This window comes from Oncorhynchus mykiss, chromosome 8 (genome assembly GCF_057628025.1).
Source record: "Oncorhynchus mykiss isolate SJ-2025 chromosome 8, ASM5762802v1, whole genome shotgun sequence".
Taxonomy (NCBI): domain Eukaryota; kingdom Metazoa; phylum Chordata; class Actinopteri; order Salmoniformes; family Salmonidae; genus Oncorhynchus; species Oncorhynchus mykiss.
In genome coordinates this window covers 30,753,979-30,781,071 of record NC_143029.1, presented here as the reverse complement: position 1 = coordinate 30,781,071, position 27,093 = coordinate 30,753,979, and the positions used below count along the sequence as shown (strand labels likewise).

Below are 27,093 nucleotides of genomic sequence, written 5' to 3'. Positions count from 1 at the left end.
AATTCAAACTTTAATAGCACAATGAACAACTAACTTAAAGCACTTGTACCATGGCACAGTGGTTCTTCATAATACCAATTATTTAAACTATTGGTGTATGATAGACTCACTGGGCCACAACCCCTTATCTATTGACAAAATCCAAGTCTTTATTCAAAACAAAATTTCCACTGGTACAAAAAGAAAAAATGGAAACAATGTTTACACAAATCAGTATCCTTTCCAGGTGGTGCTGTTGCCTGTGTTACGAGACCAACCAACCACAAGTCAAATGTTCAATAACTGGCCTATCCTTAAAAAGAATTTATAGAAAGCATTGTTTGTAATACAAAAACAAATCTACCTTTTAAGGTCTACCCTTCACATAAACAGAAGTTTCACTCAGCAGATGCCACGTAGAAACAGCAGTCCAATAACCTTTGATATTACTAACGTCACAAAACTAGAGAGAAACAAAACGGTGAGATGCTTTTCAGCGTACTTTTTTCCACAGCTTAGTAGCTATGTTCTTCTCTTCATCAACCATTAACCCCTAATCCACTACCTCCACAGTCATCCTCAGAACATCCAACTCGAGCCAAGAGTCTGTAGTAGGGCCATTGTCCAAGTGTCTGCTTTCATGCATCTTCAATAAGCACTTCGTCAGTCATTCAAGCACGCACGCACACACACACACACACACACGTAGGCTATACACCAATACAAAGTCAGCAGCTGCAGTGGAGTAACATGACATGTACCAGAGTCTATTGGAAGAATGAGAAAACGGGAGCTCAACGTGTGAATGCTGTTGGGGTATTATTAGGTTGAGCGCATTCTTTGATTTTAGGCCACTCAAATTGAGAAGTCTTTTTGGTGACTGACAACGCTAAAGTCAGATTACTCTAATAGAAAAAGTTGGATTCGTTCAGTGCTTTCCTGGGTTTCTTATTTCACAAGCCCAATCTTCTTGGCTTCAGTTTCGTAGATCAGCAACCGCCACATCTTGACGATGAAGACCTCTGCTTCTTCATCCAAAACCTTGGTGTAGAGGAACCGCATTGCAGTTAGATTAATGACATAGTACTTAACAAGTTTAAATCAGGAGACCAAAAGCAGTTCACCAAGGCTCTTTTAAGGCCTGTTTAATACTTTGATCAAAATACAGTTAAATCAGTTTTAGCTGGACAGACAACTGAGAATGTTCCCAGGATATTTCTTGGGATACTCACCATGGCAACATCATCCAAGATACCCTGTGGTGTACCATGAGCCATCACCTGGGGGAGGTCAAAATTAAGGAATCAGAATGATACTCATATTGCAAAAACATCCAGCTCCCCAGTAAATTGCATCAATCACGCTTACACACCTTGGAGCAGACAAAATCGACTAGCGTAGCCTCCTCTTCTCCAATGTACTCAATTATCTTTTTGTTGATCCAGGGGCGTATGCGTCGATCCATCAGAGTCTGGGGAGAACAGTCAGAACTACTTTAGTCACTGCACCAGGTATTATTCATATAGGTCTGTACCAGTTTTGTAGGGAAACACATTTTCTACTTTGACAAAGAAGGGCTACATCAGCAATTCCCTTGGACTACAGCCTCTAGTCGTTGAATTATCAAAACCAACCAGCGTTATCTGTATGTCATATTTCCTCTGGTCTGGTTTCCATTCAGTTTCTGCGCTCTTGCGAACACAGAATTAGTTGGCAAGAGAGCAGAAAGACTGGAAAGCGGGGTACTGCCACATCCTATCCTCACCGAGTCCACTGCAGACCAGTCCAGCGGGTAGGAGAACAGCTCCGTCTTGCCCGTGGGGATCTTCTCGATCAGGCTCTTGATGTGCTTGCGCTTCTCCTCTGTGTTGGCGCCCTTGATGGCCGCCAGGCCCGAGGCGCCGTCTACCACACTCTGGAGGTTCTTGTCGTCGTCGCCGTAGTCCAGTGGTACCAGCTTGCGCTTGCGGGGAGCCTCGTCTGCCTCCTCGTCGTCAAATTTGTTAAAGACGCTGTCCACAGTGAGCTTCTTGCGTTTGATGGCCACGTTGGGCTGGCTGGGGCTGCTAGTGGCTCCTAGAGAGATATTTAGACATACTTTAAACCTTTCGTCATGGAGTATGTCTGAAACAGGACAGTTCCATTTAATTGATATCTTAAAGCAATTTGAGTGACATCCCTCTCAAATTAAACAATTTGTCAGGCTCAAGATATCTGTGCAGATACAGCTATATGCCTCAATCTAAAAATGAATGGTAAAGATAGGCAGTCTTGCTTCATTATTTTAATTATCCTGATCTTTCCCCTTCATTAATGATTGAGGCGCTTAATTGGATCTACACAACAGATCATTAGGTAGTTAGCACTATAGTTGTCATTATGTCCATATGATTCTAGACCTAGCTTGTCCCACCAACCAAACTCACCCAGTTTGAGACTGAGGCCGATCTTGGGGCGGAACTCCTCCTGGGGTGGGGTCTCGTGAGGGGGTGAGTTCTCGTGTGGGATGATGATGCCGCAGGGTGACTCGTCCCCGCCACAAGGCGTGTTGGGGGTGGCGCCCCCGCTGGCCGACGAAACAGAGGGGGCCGCAGTGATTGGCCGCAACGTGGGCTTCAGGCAGGGCTTGGACCCCGATTGGTCGTCGTCAAACTCCTCCCCTTCTTCCACATCATCATCAGAGTGGGGGTGGTGATGGTGGGGTACATGGTGGTCCCCTCTGTCCCTCTCCCGGTCTCTATCCCCTCTCTCCCGGTCTCTTTCCCCCCTCTCTCTCTCCCGATCACCTCGGTCTCTTTCCCCCCTCTCTCTCTCCCGATCACCTCGGTCTCGATCACCTCTCTCTCTCTCCCGATCACCTCGGTCTCGATCTCTGTCTCCTCTGCGATCCCGGTCCACCCGTGGGGCCTTGTGTACCCGCTCCTCCTCGGGGTCGGGCTCTGGCTTCACTGGAGGCTGGCGCAGACGCTCCGCCTCCTCTTCCATCTGGACCAATCGGTAAAGAGAAGCAGTGTGAGACAAGGGGCTTACAGTCAGGAAAGAGGATACACTCGCCTAACGTTATTGTGTAGCCAAGATAGCCAGATGGATAGAGACGCACTTACAATGCAGACATACAGACAAAGGGATCCGAGGACAAAATGACCTTCAGGAATAAACACAGTCAAGCGGATACAGTCACACACACACACACTCCCTCTTTCTCACCCTGCGTATCTCGGCTTCGGGGTCTGGGTGTCCCTCGGCCAGCAGCCTTTGTCTGATCTCCTCCAGCTCTTCCTTCTCTCTCTTCCTGTCGCGCTCATCCACCTCAGTCTCCTTCTCCCGGTCTCTCAGACGCTTCTGCAGTGCGCTGCCCCTAGGGGTCACACACGGAACAACACTTTTTATAACAATGGCCCTGACACTCATCAACAAATCTCTTCAAGTTTTTTGTTTTATTTTAAGTAGTGAGGTTTCTCTTCCCAAATGTCGAAGCCAAAAACATGTCGTTTCAGACCGCCATCATCTTGACAGTTTACATTATCGACATTAAAATGGTCTCAATTATATCTTCTGTAGTATGTAAACCTAGCAGATCAGCATCATAAATGAATTAAATATGCTGGTGGTCACCTGTAGTACTTAGGGTCATCTCTGTCGTCATCGTAGTCCTCCAGGAACTCCTTCAGCCGTTTGCTTTCTTTAGTCTGTAGGACACAATGATGAATGGAAACACATACCAATTATGTCTACGGTAGGACCCTTCAAGCCAGAAGGACATTTCACGCCCAGATCAGTGGTAAACCTGAGTCCTGTTCAGTAGTCGGGCACAGCGTGGTAAAACATTTCACAACGAACAATTAAAATCAGCATTCCCATTGGACAAGTTCAGGTAGTCCCGCCCCTGGTTTCAAAAGGTTTTCTCCCTGCTCAACATGACCCAGGAATGCCATGTGAGGGTGAGAACGGGGTTTGTATTTCTTCCTACCATTTCTCTCCTGCGCTCTTCCTCCCGCTCAGACTCCTTGGAGTAGTCTCGAGCCTTCTTCCTCTCGCGGATCTCCCAGTTTTTCAGACGCTTCAGACAGACACGAGACAGAAATTAAGCAACATTTCACAGCCAACACACACATGATTCTCACACCACTGTAAGCTACCTCTTGATAGGCTGCCTCCTTGTCTCGGAGTTTCCTCTCCAGCCTTCTCCGCTCGTAGACCTCCTCCTCATCCTCTTGGTCACGCTTCTTGTCCTTGTCTCTGTCGCGACTCACCTCTCTACAACATAACATCAACCTAGTTACCTCCCAATCATTCCTTCCTTCACAATCCATTGCTTTATATAATAACACACACCTGGAGTGGCTGCGGTCCTTGCTCCTGTCACGGCTCCTCTCCCTTTCCCACTCCCTCTCCTTCGTCCGGTTACGATCACGGTCTCTGTCACTTCTGTCCCGCTCGCGTTCCCTCTCACGCTCGCGCTCCCTCTCACGCTCCCTCTCCTTCTCGCGCTCTTTCTCCCGCTCGCGGTCCCGGCGCTCCCTTTCACGTTCCCTCTCCTTGTCCCTCTCCCGTCGCTCGCGATCAAACTCTGCACGCTCCTTGTCTTTCTTGTCCTTCTCCTCCTCCAGTTTCTGCAAAGAGAACAGAGGAGGTTGATAAGTTGGAGGCTCCGGGGAGGACAGTCATGCAACAGAACAGGAGCAGTGAGGCTGGGTCACACGCTTCTCTATAAGTGCACAGAAGTGGATCTAGAAGTGGCTTCCAGGCTCTGGGGGCAGAGGGGACTACTGTAACAATGTAGATTCTTGTTATCTAAGGATGAAGTAGTTGAGTTAGAGGCTGACGTTTTGGCACAACAGCCGCTCCTTGGCTGGGCTAAGAGTTTCTATGGGAAAATAACAACAAGATGTCATGAGACACGGCACTCCTTTGTCCCTATATAGCATGATTTTGTTTTTTTCTCCCCCGAGGACCTTGGGGACCAAATAAAAAAATTTGAATCGGCTTGCGGGCCGGATTTGGCCTGCGGGCCACCAGTTGCAGACCACAGTATCAATATAGTACAATGATTGTTTAGCACAAGCTGGGCGACTTACAAGTTACCTAAAAAAAAGACACTGGAAACCACTTTGAGGTCAAAGACGACATCTTGTTGGCCATGTCAAAGGTCACAGACATTCAAAACGAGAAAAAGGAGCTGCTTGATAGATAACGATCTCTCTCTCCCAAGTCAGTGTCCTCATTACAAGGGAAACAACAAAACAAAAAAAAGGCGTCAATCCTTTTGTGAAACTAGTTGGTGACTTACAGGTGTTGAGCTACGGATTTCAGCCCGTCGCTGCCCCTACATGACTATAAAAGTTAGGCCTGGAAGGAAAAGCAGGTCAAACAATACACAGGGGGGGGGGGGGGAGAGATTCACTTTCCCTCAAGCAAATCATCAAAAACAACCGTTAACTTCTATGGGGTACATTGGTAAAAACAGAAAGCCGTGAAACATCCTGGTACATCTTTAAAAATAAAAAAATATACATTTTCTGGACAGGTAAATTAAATCGTAGAGGCTCTTACCCCTGCTTCGGTCTTCTGTAGTTCTCCCGTGACTCGATTTCCCAGACACACGCTAAGAGACAACTCCCTCCTAGCACTACGCCCATGGCTCCCCATGTACTCAACTGATTAGCAGACAATTACAAACCATGCATTCTAAATACACTGAGGCTCAAGTTTGTGTTGGGTATTTTTGTGAAATACACAGTGAGACCACAGGTTACCTATGGGCCTTTCCCACAAGGTCGGACCACTAAAAGCAGTCCATAACGAACAACAGATGGTTGTCCTCCTGGTCTGACCCAGACTACAGAGCCACGGGTTTAGTGCAGCTAAAGACGAAGAGCAAGGAAAACAGGCAGAGAAGGAGAGATGGGGGAAATAGAGAAGCACGCACAGGTACTATGGGCATGGGTGGAAGGGGTCTGATTGGTTAAGTCTTCCTACTTGAACTTACCTTGCTCTGCGCTCCATTGGTGACAACTTGGGCATAGAGTAACTGCAGGTAGGCCATAGTTACATGACATTCCCCTTCTATGTCAAGCATAGGCCTTACCATTTGTGCTTGAGAAAGGATCTCATTACGTATTACTCGTACCTCCTTTACCACAAGTCTACTGCCGTAGATTATGAACACCAAATAATCGTTGCGTGAAAATGGAGATGAAGGGGGTGAACGGCAATTAGAAACCAGGAAGAAAAGGGGACAGACAAGTTCAGAGAATAAAGGGAGAAAGAGCTAAAGTGACGAGGGAAAGAGAGAATCAAAGAAGACAGGAATAGAGGGACTGACATTTGGACACAGGACTAGGAGAGATGGGGCTTTTCTCTAACACACACACACACACACTTATCCACAGGGTGGGTTGGAACTCACCTGGCTAGTCTTCAGAACGCAGAGTGCTGTGGAGGGGCGCCCCCCCCACTGCTATAACAGTACAATCTACAGCCCAAATCACTGCAGTGGTTATTGACCTGAGTCTCAGTGACTGGACTTTTACACACACATTATGTAGAATGGTCATCATTTACAGAGGACTCACACAGGTTCACTGGCCTCCCTGGCTTGCGGACATGATAAATAGATGGAAATCAAAAATGGCCGTGGTTCTCTCCACATTTGGCAAATAACTGGTCTAAAAGCAAGACCAACATTCTGTTGACATGTATTTAAATGGAAAAGGTGGGCTGTGTGTTGAGAGGTTCTCATTAAGTTCCACAACCTCAGCCACCACTGTAAGCCAGAGTGCCTGTGCAGTTGCCCCTATGCAAATCCTCGAGGAGGGAGCGCCCAGTATATGTACAAAATAAAGGAAAGCTCATACTTACATGCTATCCTCGACAACTTTTTCCAAAGCTCTGAGATTCATCTTGCTTTAGTCACCATATGATCTCTATCATAATGGCGGGGTTTAATGAATAGATTAGCTTTAAGGTAACTTTACATTGTCGCCATGCATTTTGTTTGTGTGTGATGAATGAGTTATGAATCTAGCCAGCTATACTATCACACCTAAATACCCTAATTATATACAAAATAAAAAATGTCCCGTCGACACGAGTCAAATTAGGTTTGAAAACGGTGACAATACTACAAATCCAGATATTTCACATTGAGATTTTTGAGCAAGGTATGCAATAGTTTGGCGTAATATTCTCCCATCCTAAATTTAGACCAGGGATGGGCAACTGGTGGCCCGTGGGCCTTTTCAATTTCAAAACATCTGCAGTTTTACTCTTGTTTTGTCAGTCAATTTGCCCATGTCAGCTAAAATGTTTTAGATTGCCAAGTTAGTTTAGCGGCCAGCTATCTAAACTTGTTATCATGGTGGAATTACCGGCCGGGGGCCCCCCCCATTGATTTTGTTAGTCCGTCTCAGTCAGAAAACAAATTTTAAAAACTGCAAACCTTTTTCCAACCGCATGGCAAAGTGAGTAGAATTGCAAAAAAAATAAAAAAAATAAAACTCCACTGTCAAAATGGGGGCCACCATTTTTGGGGGGCTCGCAGTGTAATGTGTGTGTGTGTGTGTGGGGGTATGGATGTGGGTACGCAGACCGGCGAGTAACTGCAGCCCCTCATGATGAGTTCAGATTGTGGCCCCCACCCCCAGCAAAGTTGCCCATCCCTGATTTAGACTATATAAAACAGGTCCTTGCACAAAATGCCCACTAGCAGTAAGTGTAAACCCAAAAGGACTGTACTACTAGCGTGTGTAGCTTCTTTTCCAAAAACCTGCAATGTGAGTGAGAGAGATGAGTACAGTCATATACCTTGTGGGTGTCGCGGAATTTACTGATCTCTCTAGAAATCAGGTCTCTCTTGTCATCCTCCAATCCGTCAATTGCGTTGATATCCTCCTAAGGGACGATGGGAGGCAGGAAGAAGGGATAGTGTTCAGGGTCATGCTGACAACAAGACTGACAAAAAATAAAGATTTAATATAAAATGTTGAATCTGTAGACTTCCTCAAATTAAGGGGATTCGTCCTCGAGTCATGGCACAGTCATTTAGGTTAAATGGGGTTAGCCTGCGCCGGACCAGGTGTAGTGCTGAAGAATTCATTGCCATAGAAATGGACCTGGCTAAAAGGTGAGACACTTTCGAATGACCGGTTATCCCGAGTTGAACTCAGAGATGACCAACGTTATCTCACCAACTCCTCACACCAGGTACGTAGGATACTCCTCAGGACTAGACTTAATCCCTATCCAGACTTTCATATACCAACAAATACAATGTAGGCAATTGGATTAACATAAAATAATTCCACCATTTTTTTTAACATACCATTTTGTTCAGTCTAGTTTATTTTCCCCTTTTCAGGATATCCAAGTGGTAGTTACAGTCTTGTCCCATCGCAACAACTCCCGTATGGACTCGGGAGAGGCGAAAGTCGAGAGCCGTGCATCCTCCGAAACACGACCCAGCAAAGCCGCACTGCTTCTTGACATAATACCCGCTTAACCCAGAAGCATACACCTGGCGATCTTGTCAGCGTGCATTGTGCCCGGCCAGACACACAAGTCTGTAGAGCGCAAAGGGACAGAACATCCTGTGCCGGCCAAACCCTCCCCTGACAATTGTGCGCCGCCCCATGGGTCTCCCAGGTCGCGACCCGGCAGCGATAGAGCATGGACTCAAACCAGGATCTCTAGTGACACAGCTAGCGCTGCAGTACAGTGCCTTAGACCACCGCGCCACTCAGGAGGTGTTATCCTGCCTTTTCTTTTGCTCATCTTTATCAAGGGTGCCAATAATGTCGGTCATGACTGTATATAATGTGCCCAAATACAATATCACAACCCCCAACCAACATGTACCAGGTAAATCTAAAGTGAGATAAGAGAAAGTAGCCCTAAGTACCTCTTCTTTCTTCTCTTTCTTCTTCCTGCGGTGGGGGGACTCATCATTCGAGGCAGCATTGAGCTCGCTGGCATACTCGCGGATCAGACCGTCAATGGCACCCTTGACGACCTGATCCCGCCTCTTGGTGTCCTCGTCGATCACCTCCTCTTCCTCCGCCTCCTCCTCTTTTCCAACCTCTGCCTTCAAGCAGAAAGAAAAACAGAGCGCGAGAGACAGGCGGGTTAGTATTACATCCAAGTCAACTCATCTCCAGCCTCACTTGTTTAAAAAAATATTTGAAGTAAAAGGAGCTATTTTGTTTCAGGCCTTTCGCCAGTTTCCCATTCGTTTAGCCAACCCCGCCCCCGAGAGCTGGGTGAATCAGTCTCCACTGGAAGTCGCTCAGACCTGCATAATAGCAGGAGGCTGAAGGTTTTAATTCCATTCAACATTTAGGACCAGTTTCCTAAACACAGATTAAGCCTAGTCCAGAACTAAAAAACAAAGTCAGTAGAGATTCCATTGAAATAGATTAAGCCTAGTCCTTGAATAATCTGTGTCCTAGAAACTAGCCCATAACCTACATGGTTATGTGACATTCCCCTCTCCCATCCCTCCAGCTCAGAATGTCCCCCTTCCCCACTACATTACCCACCCCATTGCCGTTGGTGCTGCTCTTCTTTTTGGCCTTGAACTCATCCAGCTGGGCCTTGGTCTTGGCATCCACTTTTACCAGCAGCTTTTTCACCCCGATCTGCAGCTCGTGGAGCAGCCGCAGGGCCCGCAGCGTTGACTCTGGCTCTTTGTACTCACAGAACCCAAAAGCTGGAGAGAATAGAGAAGGAAGGATGGGCACCGGGGGTTTATATCAATACACAGCCATCGGAGTAGCAACCAGGAATGAGGAATGGGGTTGTGTTCATTAGGGCATGGAATGGACATTTTTAACAGGTGTTTCTTATCAGACATGTAGTTAAACATTTTTTAGTCTGCTTTCTTCTGATTAATGCCTACTGAACAGGAGCCTGCACATTTTTTTTTTTCACTAAATAGTAGTTGCGCTTCACATTGGCAAAGCACGCCTTGGTGAGGGTGACATTGGACTTTCATGGTGGTGGAGTACTTTAGAAGTGTTGTACCTGTTCTGTTTTTACCTTGAAGTTTTCCAGAGGCTCCTTGGACTCTCTTCCAGCTTAGGACCAGGCCACATTTCTGAAGAGTGAATAATTGCTTGCTTTACTACGGGGACCTACTAAAGGACATTGCTTTTCATCAGAGTATCAGGGGAAACATTGTTGGCCAAAAGGGAAACAGCTTTTATAAATCAAACCTAAAAAGGCAAACTGCACCGTCACATGCAAAAAAACAGAAGCAAAACTAACAACTATCCTGGCTCGGAAAGGTGGTTTCAATTGTCTATTCCACTAGCATGACTTGTGACTAAAGACATGGTCTATAGCCTAAATAACGCTTAATGTCTCTTTCCAAAGCATCTGCATTCAAGTTCCCCTTCCTCACCGCCAGCAGCTGTCGAATCAGCATGTCCGAGGCTCTCTCTGAGATGTTCCCTACAAATACAGTGGTGGTGGGGCCACTGTTCTCGTCCGTCTCCTTGGCCTTCACCAGGGCGGCCTCCTTCCTGGGTGCCGCAGGCATGGAGGTGGGCACCAGGACCGCGGGGGTTTGGGTCATAATACCCATGTGGACTGGTATCATTGGGGTACCTGGAATAGAGACAATGCGATAATGTATACTAGAGGTCGACCGATTAATCGGCAACCGGCCTTTTTGGACACCGATTACATTGCAATCCACGAGGAGACTGCATGGCAGGCTGACCACCTGTTACACGAGGGCAGCATCAAAAGGACCTTGTGGCTGCAAGGAGCCAAGGTAAGTTGCTAGCTAGCATTAAACTTATCTTATAAAAAAAATTTTTTTTAAATCTTCACATAATCACTAGTTAACTACACATGGTTGATGATATTACTAGGTTAACTAGCTTGTCCTGCGTTGCATATAATAAATGCGGTGCCTGTTAATTTATCATCGAATCACAGCCAACTTCAATTTCGCCAAACGAATGATGATTTAACAAAAGCCCATTCGTGAAAAAAAGCACAATCATTGCACAAATGTACCTAACCATAAACATCAATGCCTTTCTTAAAATCAATACAGACGTATATATTTTTTTAAACCTGCATATTTAGATAAAATAAATACATGTTAGCAGGCAATTGTGTCACTTATCTTGCTTTCATTGCAAGCAGAGTCTATGCAGCAGTTTGGGTCGCCTGGCTCGTTGCGAACTGTGTGAAGACCATCTCTTCTTAACAAAGACCGTAATTACTTAACCAGAATTTAAAATAATTATGACATAACATTGAAGGTTGTGCAATGCAACAGCCATATTTAGACTTAGGGTTGACCCCCATTCGTTCGATAAAATACGGAACGGTTCCGTATTTCACTGAAAGAATAAAAGTTTTGTTTTCTAAATGATAGTTTAAGGATTTGACCATATTAAGGACCAAAGGCTCGTATTTCCACGTGTTTATTATAATTAACTCAATGATTTGATAGAGCAGTCTTACTGAGCAGTGGTAGGCAGTAGGAGGCTTGTATGAATTCATTCAAACAGCACTTTACTGCGTTTGCCAGCAGCTCTTAGCAATGCTTGAAGCACAGCGCCTTTTATGACTTCATGCCTATCAACTCCTGAGATTAGGCTGGCAATACTAAAGTGCCTATGAGAACATCCAATAGGTAAAGGTATTTGAAATACAAATGGTAGCGAGAGAAATAGTTGACACGTCAAAATTCCAATAATAACTACAACCTAAAACTTCTTAACTGGTAAAATTGCATAGACTCTGCTTGAAGACTGGTGAGGGAGGGAGATATGAGTCTCCAGCTTCAGTGATTTTGCAATTCAATCCAGTCATTGGCAGCAGAGAACTGGAAGGAAAGGTGGCCAAAGGAGGAGTTGGCTTTTGGGGTGACCAGTGAAAAATACTTGTTGGAGCGCGTGCTGCTATGGTGACCAGGGAGCTGAGAAGACTTTGCTAGATAAAGCACCGCATTATAGATGAACGGAAGTCAGTGGGTTTGGCGACGAGTATGAGGCGAGGGCCAGCCAACGAGAGCATACAGGTCGCAGTGGTGGGTAGTATATGGGGCTTTGGTGACAAAACAGATGGCACTGTGATAGCAAATTGGGTGCAGTCTGAGTAGAATGTTGGAGGCTATATTGTAAATGACATCGCCGAAGTCAGGGATTGGTGGGATAGTCAGTTTTATAAGGGTATGTTTGGCAGCATGAGTGAAAGATACTTTGTTGCGAAATAGGAAGCCAATTCTAGATTTAATTTTGGATTGGATATGCTTGATGTGAATCTGGATGGAGAGTTTACAGTCTAACCAGACACCTAGGTGTTTGTAGTTGTCCACATATTCTAAGTCAGAACCGTCCAGAGTAGTGATGCTAGACGGGCGGGCAGCGATCAGTTGAAGAGCATGCATTTAGGAGAGTTGTATGGAAGGAGAGTTGGGTGGCATTGAAGCTCGTCTGGAGGTTAGTTAACAAAGTGTCCAAAGAAGGGCCAGAAGTATACAGAATGGTGTCGTCTGCGTAGAGGTGGATCAGAGACTCACCAGCAGCAAGAGCGACATCATTGATATATACAGAGAAAAGAGTCGTCCTGAGAATTGAACCCTGTGGGACCCCCATAGAGACTGCCAGAGGTCTGGACAGAGTCGAAAGCCTTGGCCAGGTCGATGAATATGGCAGCACAGTATTGTCTTTCAGTGGCGGTCATGATATCGTTTAGGACCTTGAGCGTGGCTGAGGTGCACCCATGACCAGCTCGGAAACCAGATTAAATAGAAGGTACGGTGGGATTTGAAATAGTCGGTGATCTGTTTGTTAACTTGGCTTTCGAAGATGTTCTGAGCAAGGAAATTAAACTTCAGCTTTTTTACATGGCACATATTGCACTTTAGTTTCTTCAACACTGTGTTTTTGCATTATTTAAACCGAATTGAATACGTTTCATTGTTAATTTGAGACTAAATTGATTTATGTATAATATTAAGTTAAAGTAAGTGTTCATTGTGCTTTCAGTATTGTTGCAATTGCCGTTATTACACACACACACACACACATAATGCTAATGACATCAGTGTGATCCAAAATGAATGATCCCAATTGGGATTTATTTTCTTTGATAAGACATATATATACAGTGCCTTGCGAAAGTATTCGGCCCCCTTGAACTTTGCGACCTTTTGCCACATTTCAGGCTTCAAACATAAAGATATAAAACTGTATTTTTTGTGAAGAATCAACAACAAGTGGGACACAATCATGAAGTGGAACGACATTTATTGGATATTTCAAACTTTTTTAACAAATCAAAAACTGAAAAATTGGGCGTGCAAAATTATTCAGCCCCTTTACTTTCAGTGCAGCAAACTCTCTCCAGAAGTTCAGTGAGGATCTCTGAATGATCCAATGTTGACCTAAATGACTAATGATGTTAAATACAATCCACCTGTGTGTAATCAAGTCTCCGTATAAATGCAACTGCACTGTGATAGTCTCAGAGGTCCGTTAAAAGCGCAGAGAGCATCATGAAGAACAAGGAACACACCAGGCAGGTCCGAGATACTGTTGTGAAGAAGTTTAAAGACAGATTTGGATACAAAAAGATTTCCCAAGCTTTAAACATCCCAAGGAGCACTGTGCAAGCGATACTATTGAAATGGAAGGAGTATCAGACCACTGCAAATCTACCAAGACCTGGCCGTCCCTCTAAACTTTCAGCTCATACAAGGAGAAGACTGATCAGAGATGCAGCCAAGAGGCCCATGATCACTCTGGATGAACTGCAGAGATCTACAGCTGAGGTGGGAGACTCTGTCCATAGGACAACAATCAGTCGTGTATTGCACAAATCTGGCCTTTATGGAAGAGTGGCAAGAAGAAAGCCATTTCTTAAAGCTATCCATAAAAAGTGTTGTTTAAAGTTTGCCATAAGCCACCTGGGAGACACACCAAACATGTGGAAGAAGGTGCTCTGGTCAGATGAAACCAAAATTGAACTTTTTGGCAACAATGCAAAACGTTATGTTTGGCGTAAAAGCAACACAGCTGAACACACATCCCCACTGTCAAACATGGTGGTGGCAGCATCATGGTTTGGGCCTGCTTTTCTTCAGCAGGGACAGGGAAGATGGTTAAAATTGATGGGAAGATGGATGGAGCCAAATTCAGGACCATTCTGAAAGAAAACCTGATGGAATCTGCAAAAGACCTGAGACTGGGACGGAGATTTGTCTTCCAACAAGACGATGATCCAAAACATAAAGCAAAATCTACAATGGAATGGTTCAAAAATAAACATATCCAAGTGTTAGAATGGCCAAGTCAAAGTCCAGACCTGAATCCAATCGAGAATCTGTGGAAAGAACTGAAAACTGCTGTTCACAAATGCTCTCCATCCAACCTCACTGAGCTCGAGCTGTTTTGCAAGGAGGAATGGGAAAAAATGTCAGTCTCTCGATGTGCAAAACTGATAGACATACCCCAAGCGACTTACAGCTGTAATCGCAGCAAAAGGTGGCGCTACAAAGTATTAACTTAAGGGGGCTGAATAATTTTGCACGCCCAATTTTTCAGTTTTTGATTTGTTAAAAAAGTTTGAAATATCCAATAAATGTCGTTCCACTTCATGATTGTGTCCCACTTGTTGTTGATTCTTCACAAAAAAATACAGTTTTATATCTTTATGTTTGAAGCCTGAAATGTGGCAAAAGGTCGCAAAGTTCAAGGGGGCCGAATACTTTCGCAAGGCACTGTATATAAAAAACAGGCTGATTAATCGATATCAGCTTTTTTTTGGTCCGCCAATAATCGGTCTCAGCGTTGAAAAATCATAATCGGTCGACCTCTAATGTATACAAAATGTATTTTAAATTAATGTCTCTCTCAATACAAAGTTCGCTGAGTATTAGATATCCTTACAAATCAGTCATGTTAACAATCTAGTTGCTGTTTAATTTACATACAGACAGGCCCATAGGATGGGATATCTGTCTCTGACTCACCTGAAGGAAAACCAGCAAACTGTGGAGGGGGGATGCCCGGTGGCAGAAGGGTTCGGTTGAGATGAGGAGGGAACGACATCTTGTGGAAATCACCCACCTAAACATGGGACCGAAGAAAACCAGTCAGAACTGCAATAAGAGAGTAGTATGAATTAGACCCTGACCATCTCTCAACACAAGATAACAGCACGTGTTCAGTTGACTTTTCTGTACTTGTGGCTGCATATGTCAGCTGACAGATATCCATCCACCTGTAAAATATCCGCCACAGGTCGTAAGTTAGATCTGTGTGGTCGAATGAAGGCCTGGTACTAACGTTAGCCAACTTAAACGTTAGTTAGATGGCTAGCTAACTGGATAACAGTAACGTCGTCAGGTCATATCCATGACTCTGGGTAACGTTAGCAGGCTAAGTTACTTATGAAAGACATTTACTTCACATTGTTTGTCATTTGTCGTTAAGGGCAGCTACAACGTATTCTAATTAGTTAACGTTAGCTATACTCGCTAAGTAACAGAGGTTTTAGGTTCTGTCCTCCACAACAAGCCTGGCAAGGCTAGCTTGTGTGTTGTAACTACGCTAACTAGCAGCTAACTACCGTACCGGGAAACCATTCTCACAGTTTGTTAGTTACACGTAGCCAGCTAAATATTGTCGATAATACTGAGACAATGAAGTGAAAAACAAACTATCTAATCAGATTTTACTTACCCACAACCAGTCGGTTAAGATGGGCTACTTCGCTTTTGTCTCCCTCCGTTTAGGTGGCTAAATGTGATAGCTAGCTACTGTACATCAACCCCGCAAAAAGTCAGCGCACCAGAGATATTACAGAAAGGAAGAGATGGGACTCACATTGGGCAACAAAAAACGTATAACGCCCCACCCAGCAGACTGTCGACCAATCGTATTAAAGCTGTAATTATACGTCACGCAACTGCTAAACAAATCGCCAAGCGTTACACACGTGCCGCGTTCAACGAATCAGCAAGTCCGAAATGTCCGCGTGTCCAAGTTCTGATTAGCATTTTCGTAGACAAATCTTAAATCTGCCTATTTTCCTCGAAAGTACGTAATGTCACGATTACAAAGCTACACTGTATTACACTGAGCAAGTCAATTATCTCAGTTAAGATTTGTAATGTTGTACTTCTTGTTCACAACATACATGCTAATTTTGGGTTTTTGAGCTAGCGCCCAATTGACAACCATTCGCCCATTATCCCAGAATGCCTTGTACGGCCCATTGACAACGCACAAACGGCGTGTGTATGACTCAAATAGAGTTTCCCATCTCCTCAAAATTGGCTCCGAGCGCACGCAGCAGGAGATGGACATTTTTTGTAAAAGAGCATCTGATTGGTCGATTCGGTAGCCATGTTTTTAACCTCCAGTTCCCTCTGTTGTTTTAGCTAGCTAGTTGTTTATCCGGTTAGCCGTCGTCATTTTTATTGCTATTTTTTTAAAGTCAGTTCGCAAACCCTTTCCTCTAATTTTCCAAGAGAACTAACGTTATGCCGGTGCACGCCCGCGAAAAGAAAGAAAGCAATCACGAAGAAATGGAGGTTGATTTTCCCGATCAAGACGCTAGCAGCACCGACGAAGAGGACACTGTAAGCTCTTCTGTATCCGAAGATGGAGACAGCTCGGGTAAGGGATAGGTACATTACTAGTCTGTAAATATTAGAGCTAGCTAGGCAAAATGCAGCTGGCTGCTATGCATAATGCATTGTAGTTCCTAAATGAATGTGTGTTTGTGCTGTAATGCAATGTAGGTCCATTTTTATGATGGTCTCCTTAATTCTGGCCAAATAAAGTGATGTTGATGCTGCGTGGCCAACTAACAGCTAGCTGACGTTAGTTAGTATCAAGCTACCGCTAGTTTGTTTACTGTATTAGATGTGTCTGCATGTTTATTATTGCCAACAGATATGGACGATGAGGACTGTGAGAGAAGACGAATTGAATGCATGGACGAGATGACTACCCTCGAGAAGCAATTCGGCGACTTGAAAGAACAGTAAAGACACGTTTTCTACTTTTCACATTTAATTACACTTTCCACATTGTTTTCTTTCTGGTCCATGTTTACATGCATGATTATAAGCCAACCAACTACTGATGCTGCTGTATTGCTCACCGCTGTCTGTCTCGTTGTGACTAGGTTGTACAAGGAGAGGCTAAGTCAGGTGGATATAAAGCTGAAGGAAGTGATAGCTGGCTGTGCCCAAGAGTATCTGGAACCACTGGCCAACCTGCAGGAGAATATGCAGATCAGGACCAAAGTAGCTGGTAAGTTTGAATGTAATTTTAGTCTACACTAGATTAGATACTAACGTCCCACTTTGTAACTTTAGTTGTGGCAGATGTCAATGTCAAGAAGATCAGTGGTTTTCTAACATTTTAGTTGTGTGTTCCTCAGATGACCTACCTACCAGCTCCCTGGGTAGGCTACCTCCAAATATAAGAAACACACATCTGTTTATATATGTTGTCTCTATTCTCATATGCAATGTACTGTTATAACAATGTTACAATGTAATATATGTCTCTGTTCTCAGTGATGTCAAACCGTCTGAAGGGTGCCGTCAGAGGCTAAACATTTGTTTTCCTTGTCTTCTATCTTCTCCAGGGATCTACAGAGAGCTGTGTCTGGAGTCTGTGAAGAACAAGTATGACTGTGAAATCCAGGCTGCCTGCCAACACTGGGAGGTCTGATGGCAATTCAATACAATAAACCTTTATTTATCCCCAATGGGCAATTGTTGGCACAGTGAGTAATAACACCGTGGTCAAGCATAAAGTGCATCCATTGTTTATCTCTGGCCCAGTCTAAATCCTGTAGGCTCTGAATGACCAAGGCTCTGAATCTGTCCTCGTGCTCCTAAACCTTAGTGCCACTTTTGACACTGTCAATCACCGCATTCTTTTGGAGAGATTGGTAGGCCTAATTGGATGTTTTGTCCTGTGACAAGTCAATTGTACGTTTCGGTGTTCCTCAAGGTTCTGTTTTACGACCACTATTGTTTTCACAATATATTATACCTCTTGGTGATGTCATTTGGACACACAATGTCAACTTTCACTGCTATGCGGATGACACAGCTGTATATTTCTATGAAATATGGTGAAGACTCCAAATTGCCTACCCTGGAAGCCTGTGTTTCAGACATAAGGAAGTGGATGTTGGCAATTTTGTATCTTTTAAACAGAGATGCTAGTTCTAGGTCTCAAGAAACAAAGAGATCTGCTGTTTGATCTGACAATGAATCTTGATGGTTGTACAGTCGTCTCAAATACAACTGTGAAGGACTTCCGCGTTACTCTGGACCCTGATCTCTCTCTTTTGACGAACATATCAAGAATATTTCAAGGGTAGATTTTTTTTCTCCCATCGTAACATTGCAAAAATCAGAAACTTTTTGTACCAAAATAATGCAGAAAAGCTAATCCATGCTTTTATCACTTCTAGATTAGATTACTGCAATGCTCTACTCCGGCTACCCAGATAAAGCACTAAATTACCATCAGTTAGTGCTAAATAGAGCTGCTAGAATCTTGACTAGAACCTAAAAATGTGATCATATCACTCCAGTGCTAGCCTCTACACTGGCTTCCTGTTAAGGCAAGGGCTGATTTCAAGGTTTTACTGCTAACCTACAAAGCATTACATCTGCTCGCTCCTACCTATCTTTCCGATTTGGTCCTGCCTTTACATACCTACACGTACGCTACGGTCACAAGACGCAGGCCTCCTAATTGTCCCTAGAATTTATAAGCAAACAGTTGGAGGCAGGACTTTCTCCTGTAGAGCTCAATTGTTATGGAATCCATGTGAGAGACGCAGACTCTGTCTCAACCTTTAATACTTTACTGAAGACTCATGTCTTCAGTGGGTCCTATGATTGAGTGTAGTCTGACCCAGGGGTGCGAAGGTGAATGGCAAGTCACTGCAATGATGAACCGCTCTTGCTGTCTGGCTGGCCAGCTCCCCTCCCTCCACTGGGTTTACCTGCCTCTGGCCCTATCACGGGGGCTAGATCACTGGCTTACTAGGGGTTTTCCACTCCGTCCCTAGGGGGGGTGCGTCATGCCAGGCTTTTCTGCGCTGTACGCGACTTGAGTCAGTTGAGCCACTGACGGGCTCTTTCTGTCCGGTCTTGCACCCCCTCAGGAGAGTAAATTGGTTGTCTGTAGATATCCCTCTAGTGGTGTGGGGGCTGTGCTTTGGCAAAGTGGGTGGGGTTATAGCCTGCCTCATTGGCCCCAGGGCTATCGTCGGATCTCCCCGTCTCAGCCTCCAGTATCTCTGCTGCAATAGTCTATGTGCCGGGGTCTGTTATATCTGGTGTAATTCTCCTGTCTTGTGCTTTTGTGCGTGAACTTAAGTATGCTCCCTCTAATTCTCTCTCCTTCCCGGAGGACCTGCGCCCTAGGACCATGCCTTAGGACTACCTAGCATGATGACTCCTGACTGTCCCCAGTCCACCTGGTCGTGCTGCTGCTCCAGTTCCAGCTGTTCTCTCTGCGGCTATGGAACCCTGACCTGTTTCACCGGACGAGCTACCTTGTCCCGGACTTGCTGTTCTTGACTCGCTCTCTCTCTACCGCACATGCTGTCTCGACCTCTGAATGCTCGGCTATGAAAAGCCAACAGATACTTACTCCTGAGGTGCTGACATGTTTGGTGACCTGTACACCCACTGTGATTATTATCTGACCCTGCTGGTCATCAATGGGCGTTTGAACATCTTGAAGAACAATCTGACCTTAATGGTCATGTACTCTTACAATCTCCACCCGGCACAGCCAGAAGAGGACTGGCCACCCCTCAGAGCCTGGTTCCGCTCTAGGTTTCTTCCTAGGTTTCTGCCTTTTCTAGGGAGTTTGTCCTAACCACTGTGCTTCTCCACCTGCATTGTTTGCTGTTTTAGGCTGGGTTTCCGTATAAGCACTTTGTGACATCTGCTGATGTAAAAAGGGCTTTATATATACATTTGATTGATTGGGCAGGTGAAAGCAGTCGGATTGAATCCTTACCTTCACTTGTACAGTCACATACAGATCAACAATATGGCTACCTCAAGGAAGGGAGCAATGAAGGATGCATGGAAAACTACTGGGAATTGACCTTTGTCTAAGTAGAATGCTTTGCAGTTCTGCAATCAGCAAAGGTGCATTTCATATGTATTGGACACCAGGGTCTCTCTCCGTGGCTTTGGTGCTACAGTAGGCGTCGGTTTACTGTGTTTCTCCTCCCAGAGTGAGAAGCTGTTGCTGTTTGACACGGTGCAGAGTGAGCTAGAGGAGAAGATCAGACGCCTGGAGGAGGACCGACACAGCATCGACATAACCTCAGGTGCTCTGCACACATGACCTCTAGTGATCTGGAAGGTTTTGTTCCAGCCCTGCACTAATTACAACAAACCTGGCTTAAGTAACGGAGGAAAAGTTGGAACAGTCAAATCAGGTGTTTTAAAAGCTGGGCTGGAACAAAAGCCTGCACTGCCTGTAGCTCCCCAGGGTTTGCTTTGCCCCCTTTAAAAAAATATGTATTTTTCAATCTGTCTCTCTGCATTCCAGAACTTTGGAACGATGGTTTACATTCACGGAAGAACAAGAAGAGGGATCCCTTCTGCCCTGCCAAGAAGAAGAAGCCTGTTGTCGTCTCCGATATCCTTTCTTTCTACCGGTCTTCCTCCATCCATCCTCTGATACAACGAGATACTGTCAGTGGCAATAAAAATGTCTCATTTCAATACTGCGCCAGAAGTTTTTCTTAACCCCTTCTCACGTCCGTATATTGTTTATATGCTGCAAGACCTGGACATACTTGAAGACTGGACAGCAATACGAAAGGTATTTGAGTTAACCAAACGTAAGCCTTTGTTGTGATTTTGTTTAGGGTTGGAATTTAACCTTTTGATCTTGTTCTGTATGCACCACAGGCGATGGCGTCGTTGGGGCCGCACAGGGTCAAGGTTGACGGTAAGAATCTCTCATATCATTGTGTCACTGTAAAGCTCAGGGGCCTCATGTATTACCGTTGCGTAATTTTCCCCTTACATTTCTGTGTGCGCCATTTCTGAAAAAATCTGCCCACAAAGAAAAATATAGAGATTTATAAACTTGGCGCACACCATGCATACACATGTTTCCCGTTATAAATCGGTCCTGTCGTAAAATTGTGCGCGAGCGAGAATTAAATCTCTGTCTGGAGTCTCTCAAGGACAAGTCTCTGAATGTCCTTGAGTGGCCCGGCCAGAGCCCGGACTTGAACCCGATCTAACATCTCTGGAGAGACCTGAAAATAGTTGTGCAGTGACACTCCCCATTCAACCTGACAGAGCTTGAGAAGATTTGCAGAAATATTGGGAGAAACTCCCCAAATACAGGTGTGCCAAGCTTGTAGCTTCATACCCAAGAAGACTCAAGGATGTAATCACTGCCAAAGGTGCTTCAACAAAGTACTGAGTAAAGGGTCTGATTACTTATGTAAATGTGATATTTCAGTTCCGTAAAAAAATATTTAAAAACCCGTTTTTGCTTTGTCATTATGGGGTATAATGCCCTCAAATAGGGAATGGATGATGCTTTTCCTATGGTTCATTTTCATACCAGCCAGGTAGGCTATACTCCTGTTATAAAACAAAGCAATGTGCTTAATATTAGGTAAGTTCGTAAATAATTATAGTAGGCCTAGCCTATAGAAAGCTGATGGGGCCCCCTCTTTCTAATAAGAGGCCATCAAATTTGTTTTCTCATGCAATTGCATAGCCTGATTCAGAGGGGTTGGGTTAAATTCGGAAGACACATTTCAGTTAAAAGGGGGCTAGGTATCCGCCTTTCCTTTAGAAATTACGCACCATGAGCTCATGGGCACTCATGAAGTGTTTGATTAGTCAGAGTGATTTAAAGGGACAATAGTGTTGAGTACCAGGCAGTTGGCACGTTTGGTAGGACACTAATGACCATCGGCAGCATCAGAGCTCGGAGGAGCCTCATTTGGAATTTGACTGCCCTCGTGACCGCCGGTGTGGCGGTAATACGGTCACCGTAACAGTCCTAAGCCTAGCCATACTGTCAAGTATTTTACATAAACCACCAGCCTATTTACACTGTTGGCCGGATGTTTTAGTCTTCAGCAGTGATTTATGCTGTGTCTGGAAAAGGACTGTGTCTGTTTTCTCTTTCAGTAACTATGCTAAATTGTTGACCTGTCAGCAGAACGTTTTGCATTGACTTTTCCCCCCAACCTAAATATGATGGACTGCGTGTGAATTCTGAAACATTGTAGGGCAGACAAAAAAGAAAGTTACAGTTCTATTTCTTGTGTGATTTTGTTCTACCTGACTTTAAAAAAACATATTTTATAGTGCTACTGGTATTCACTACTGGGATTCACTACTGGTATTCACTACTGGTATTCACTACTGGTATTCACTACTGTGTTGTTGGGAAAGAGCAAGAAAAGTATTTCACTGTACTTGTGCATGTGACAATAAAAACGCATCTTGATGCAGAGTCCTACTTCAATGTAAAAGATCAGCTGTTAAATGCAACTCTATACCAGTATTATTAACCACATTGCCTATGATATCGCAACACTTGACGTAAACAGCCTATCTTTTTACTATACTACTAGGGCCCATTTAAATGAGAGCTGCGCATGGTCATTTCCTCTATGTCTCCTTTGGGAAAATGAACCCGTCATGGCTAGAGAAGGTGAGGAATATATTCTGCAAGGGTTAGGAAAAAGATTCCTGTCTAATTATTTTACTTTCTAAAATCAAAACATTGATTTTCGCTCTTATCACTAGTGGCAAATGGTTGCATGCTTGTTTTTAGTTGTTCATGATTAAGCTTCTCAAATCCCTCATTTGCACAAAATATACTTGCCAGCTTGCAGTACAATATTTCAACCACTAGCAGATGTGCGTACACATGGTTTAAAATTTGCGAGAAGGTGGGGACATTCTCACGTCAAGTACATTTTGTATAAATGCCTATTTTTGCGTGAACTAGTGCGCACACATTTTGGGGTATATTTTGTGCCTACGCATGGTTTCTAAATGATCAATTAGTGTCTAATCCCAGATGATATTAAGTGTCTCTAATATCTAAATACATAGGTTCAATTATATATACCCAGAGTGTACGAAATATTAAGAAACATTTCCTTTTGCCTCTCAGAACATCCTCAATTCGTCGTGGCATGGATTCAACAAGATGCCGAAAGCATTCTACGGGGATGCTGGCCCATGTTGACTTCAATGCTTCCCACGTTTGAGTCAAGTGGACTGGATTTCCTTTGGGGGGGAGGGGATCATTCTTGATACACACGGGAAACTGTGTGAAACACCCAAACTGCCACCTAGTACCATACCCACCCTCTGAATGGCACACGTATACAATCCATCTCAATTGTTTCAAGACTTAAACCTTCTTTAACCTGTCTCCACTCCTTCACCTACACTGATTTGAAGTGGATTTAACCTGTCTCCTCCCCTTCATCTACACTGATTGAAGTGGATTTAACCTGTCTCCTCCCCTTCATCTACACTGATTGAAGTGGATTTAACCTGTCTCCTCCCCTTCATCTACACTGATTGAAGTGGATTTAACCTGTCTCCTCTCCTTCATCTACACTGACTGAAGTGGATTTAACAAGTGACATCAATAAGGGATCAAAGCTTCCACCTGGATTCACCTGATCAGTCTGTCATGGAAATAGCAGGTTTCCTAATGTTTTGTACACTCAATTTAGACTGGTACAGTGCAACTGCGGTGCAGCTATTGATGCATAGTAACGTTAGTAGTTTAAACTGTTGGACCTACCCTTGTGACCAATGTTTTGCTGTGTGTGTGTGTGTGTGTGTGTGTGTGTAGTCCCTGCCAAGGCTGACCGACACCACCATGTGGTGAGGTCTGAGGAGGGCAGACTGTTCTATGACAGCCAGTGGTATTGCAGAGGACAGGCCATATGCATCAACAGGAAGGACCAATACCCCACCAGGTGTGAGTCTGTGTATGAAATGTATGTTTTTAATCGGTGTGTGCCCTTATGTTGGAGTACTTGAGGAAAGTGCGTGCGTGTATATTTGCATGTGGCGCAATTGTGCGCGTATGCCGCTGTCGTTCATAGACTAGATCCAAGTGTCGCTGTGTGGTGAGGCGTGTGTATATAATGTACGTTCCTCTATTTTATTATCCAATCCTCTTCCACCTCTCCTCCACAGTGCCATGATAACCACCATTAACCATGACGAGGTGTGGTTCAAACGGCAGGACGGCAGCAAGTCCAAGTTGTACATCTCTCAGCTGCAGAAAGGCAAATACACCATCAAACACTCCTAATGTCCCTCACGGCTTGCCGTACTTCCTCTCCCTGGATAACAAATAGTGAACTTCGGTGCCACGATCCCGTCCCTTACTTTCATTGCCGTAGGGGGAAACTACATTATGTCAATGGTCTGGAGAGCTGTAGGTCAGGGTGGGTAGGGGTTGTACAAGGTTGGTGACGAACTACTGCTTTCTCTAAATATGTATGTATGTTACAAATATCTGCAAGGCGTCCAAGTGTCGTTCCTCCTGGAAGAGAAAGAAGCAAATGCTGCTAAGAAGGGATGAGTTGCTGTTGAGAGTAGTGGTGGTGTTGTAGCATGCCTTTTTAAACAAGATGCCTACAGTCCTGAACTAACTCAGTGCAGTGAAGCCTTAATTCCTACGGCCTGTGAGAACAGTACTAGGATCAAGTCAAAGCGGGTCATTTTTTTTTGAGCGGGTGAGTAAATGGAAACCTACAGTGTACCATCCAGGTTAAGAATGAACTATTCAAATTTCCTAAACATTGAGATCGCATCTTTTACGCCGGCAGGCTGGCACAGCCAGTAGTATGTTTGCCCTCTGTACAGAACCCTTGTTGATTATGATGAGGGCCAGAAGATCTCTGAGGCCTGGTTAGAGACTAGGGCTTGAGAACTCTGTTGGAAACATTGTCAGGAAAAACTCCTGGCCCTAATTCTGTGTCATGTCTTAACTTCACTGTGAACTCAGTAGCCATCTGCCTCTTGTAGTGTACTTTTGGAGACTCTCAATTGCGTATTCCTTGCGTCCTTTCGCCTCACCTCCCCCTCAAAACCGATTTGGAGGAGAAAGCCAGAGGTCCCTCCCCTCTGACCTTATCCTCCAACGGGTGTTGAGGAGTCGTCGGGGAGAGTGGACACGAGGAGTACGCAATTGAAATTCCCCCTGCGTTTTTCTGTGTCATCTTCCCTCCCCTGTGAAGAACTCCCTGCGTCTCTATGTTCGAACGATGCTCTACCTTTTTCTCCTGTAGTGCGCACTTGTGCACTCCTCCCTACCCATGCCAGAGGGATCTGATGACATTGAGAAGGGTCAAAGTGTCTGGTTGTCGTACAATCCCGTCCATGCAATCCCATCCACTCTTTTGCACATTATTGGATAGAGGGGAAACCGTGTGTGTGTGTGTGTGTGTGTGTGTGTGTGTGTGTATAGTAACGTACTGCTGGTTCAACCTCTATGTGGTCATGTGGTGCTTTACATTCACAGCAGCATCACATCTGTATAAAAGTATCAACTGCCAACAGTGTTGCATTGAGAAGATTCTCAACATGTTATGAATTATGTAGAGATGTTACAAGCTGTAATGTCGGGAGTATTTGCAGTGTTGTGGTTTTGTTGTATTTTTTTGCAGCTCACGAAGAAGGTCTGTCATAATACGATTAGGTCAAATGTTACAGTGCCATGAATTGAAACGTAGTATTGCTTTCTGTCCTCGAGTTTTATTTGTCAAGTATGGATTGTTATTTTGTATTGTTTTTTTTTGGGGGGGGGGGTTGTAGTAAGTCATAACGCTCAGCCGCTACACTACGTTATCTTTTCATATCATGCGGGAGGGAAATATGAATACAACTCTTGTCATAGTGCCAATGCATGTACAGCAAATTAAATGTTTAATTTTGTAGTAAACATGTCACTTGCCTTCATTTGTAACGATTGAAGTCCCATGAGGCATTCATAAAAATATAACTATATTTATAGCCTTTTGATTGAAGGGAAATATGCTGGATGGGATGTTAGTGCCTATCCTAATTCATTTTTATATTGTCTGTCAGAAATATATCATGTATAATGTGCTTGTTTGAAGTTGGTGCTCGGGTGGAGCAGTATCTTGATTTTCATACTGTTTCTGTAGGGAGTATACGATATTACCAGAAGTGCACACAAAAGCTGCTATTTAAAAAATAATAAAAAACATTTACAAAAATTTGTTGGGGGCTCACAACAATTTAGGCAACATGGGGATCTTGATCCAGGAGGGTATTGGTTGTCTCTGCTGTAACCAGGAAACTTGATCTAGCCACTTAGCAAGTTAGCTAACCAAATGCAAATCTGGAGCCCTGAGCTGCATATCATTTATTTAGAAAATCTTAGTTAACTTATTACAAGCAGTGGCGTAGCACGCATCCCCCCCCCCCCCCCCCGCGAGGCGATGGGGCCCCCAACCCCAATTCTATGTTTTTCTACGGTATTTACAATCACACCGTCAATATAAATACCCCGGTATACGGTATATCGCCCAAGCCTAGTTGACAGCATGTCTAGCTATAACTAAATCAACTTCACATGTAATGGGCAGTCTGCTGTGCTCAGCATAAGCCAATCTGTATTGCTCTCTGTCCATTGTGAAATGAGAAGCATTAATTACCACAGACAAAACACTAGATATAATCTTAACAGCGCCAGTCTGGCTGACAATGCTGTCAATTCCAAGGTTTATGCAACCTAACCCTCTTCATTTGAAAATGACTTGCTTTGAAAATAGTGAGCGTGGCTCGTTTGATAAGGGCTTAAATCCGCTGTGCTGTTCAACCTTTTAGCCAGTGTTGTGTGCCACTCACTAGATTAACGCACTGTTTTGGGATCGATTCAGGATCCACTTAAATATTTCACTCATCCCCTTCTCCATTCTCTACTTATCTCCCATGCTGAGCACAATCTAATACACTAATTTACAAAGTAGCCTACTGAATAGGAGTTGACCTTAGACACAGATCTAGGATCAGTTCTCCCTGCCCCCAATCCTACCCACAACCAT

The 27,093-nt window shown here is 44.4% G+C and overlaps 2 protein-coding genes across 14 annotated transcripts; one reads left to right on the top strand and one right to left on the bottom strand.

Moving 5' to 3' along the window:
- Nucleotides 1–127: 127 nt before the first annotated feature.
- Nucleotides 128–16,599, bottom strand: LOC110529768 (RNA-binding protein 25). 8 transcript variants are annotated; one of them, XM_021612283.3, is made up of 17 exons: nucleotides 15,684–16,599; nucleotides 14,972–15,068; nucleotides 10,379–10,584; nucleotides 10,015–10,072; nucleotides 9,516–9,685; nucleotides 8,879–9,061; nucleotides 7,786–7,872; nucleotides 4,315–4,592; nucleotides 4,119–4,236; nucleotides 3,950–4,039; nucleotides 3,595–3,668; nucleotides 3,187–3,337; nucleotides 2,406–2,964; nucleotides 1,745–2,055; nucleotides 1,352–1,450; nucleotides 1,212–1,259; nucleotides 128–1,020 (listed from the first exon to the last, which is right to left on the bottom strand). In XM_021612283.3, exons 2-17 carry the CDS (start codon nucleotides 15,048–15,050, stop codon nucleotides 928–930), a joined length of 2,604 nt encoding a protein of 867 aa, XP_021467958.1. In that variant the 5' UTR covers nucleotides 15,051–15,068; nucleotides 15,684–16,599; the 3' UTR covers nucleotides 128–927. The 8 variants fall into 8 exon arrangements, with proteins under 8 accessions (XP_021467958.1, XP_036841150.1, XP_036841149.1 ...); XM_036985255.2 differs by having other exon boundaries at nucleotides 14,972–15,100; nucleotides 15,684–16,245; XM_036985254.2 differs by having other exon boundaries at nucleotides 10,000–10,072; nucleotides 14,972–15,100; nucleotides 15,684–15,948.
- Nucleotides 16,218–25,964, top strand: LOC110529769 (breast cancer metastasis-suppressor 1-like protein-A). Of its 6 annotated transcripts, none has more exons than XM_021612285.3 (11): nucleotides 16,218–16,622; nucleotides 16,902–16,992; nucleotides 17,137–17,264; nucleotides 17,395–17,418; nucleotides 17,605–17,684; nucleotides 20,235–20,331; nucleotides 20,556–20,645; nucleotides 20,767–20,831; nucleotides 20,921–20,960; nucleotides 23,862–23,988; nucleotides 24,212–25,964. In XM_021612285.3, exons 1-11 carry the CDS (start codon nucleotides 16,487–16,489, stop codon nucleotides 24,327–24,329), a joined length of 996 nt encoding a protein of 331 aa, XP_021467960.1. In that variant the 5' UTR covers nucleotides 16,218–16,486; the 3' UTR covers nucleotides 24,330–25,964. The 6 variants fall into 6 exon arrangements, with proteins under 6 accessions (XP_021467960.1, XP_090099283.1, XP_021467962.1 ...); XM_090243157.1 differs by having other exon boundaries at nucleotides 20,767–20,832; nucleotides 20,913–20,960; XM_021612287.3 differs by lacking the exon at nucleotides 17,395–17,418.
- Nucleotides 25,965–27,093: the final 1,129 nt, after the last annotated feature.

What these genes read in the sequence shown, in the direction of transcription:
- LOC110529769 (XM_090243157.1), top strand. Translation starts at nt 16,487, where the DNA reads ATGCCGGTGCACGCCCGCGAAAAGAAAGAAAGCAATCACGAAGAAATG. An exon ending in CCTACCTACCAGCTCCCTGG is followed by an intron (nt 17,419 to 17,604) that starts GTAGGCTACCTC and finishes TATCTTCTCCAG; the next exon opens with GGATCTACAGAGAGCTGTGT. An exon ending in CAGCATCGACATAACCTCAG is followed by an intron (nt 20,332 to 20,555) that starts GTGCTCTGCACA and finishes TCTGCATTCCAG; the next exon opens with AACTTTGGAACGATGGTTTA.
- LOC110529768 (XM_090243154.1), bottom strand. Translation starts at nt 15,050, where the DNA reads ATGTCGTTCCCTCCTCATCTCAACCGAACCCTTCTGCCACCGGGCATC. An exon ending in TCAAGGTAAAAACAGAACAG is followed by an intron (nt 9,686 to 9,999) that starts GTACAACACTTC and finishes TATTCTCTCCAG; the next exon opens with CTTTTGGGTTCTGTGAGTAC. An exon ending in TCTTGGATGATGTTGCCATG is followed by an intron (nt 1,021 to 1,211) that starts GTGAGTATCCCA and finishes CTCTACACCAAG; the next exon opens with GTTTTGGATGAAGAAGCAGA.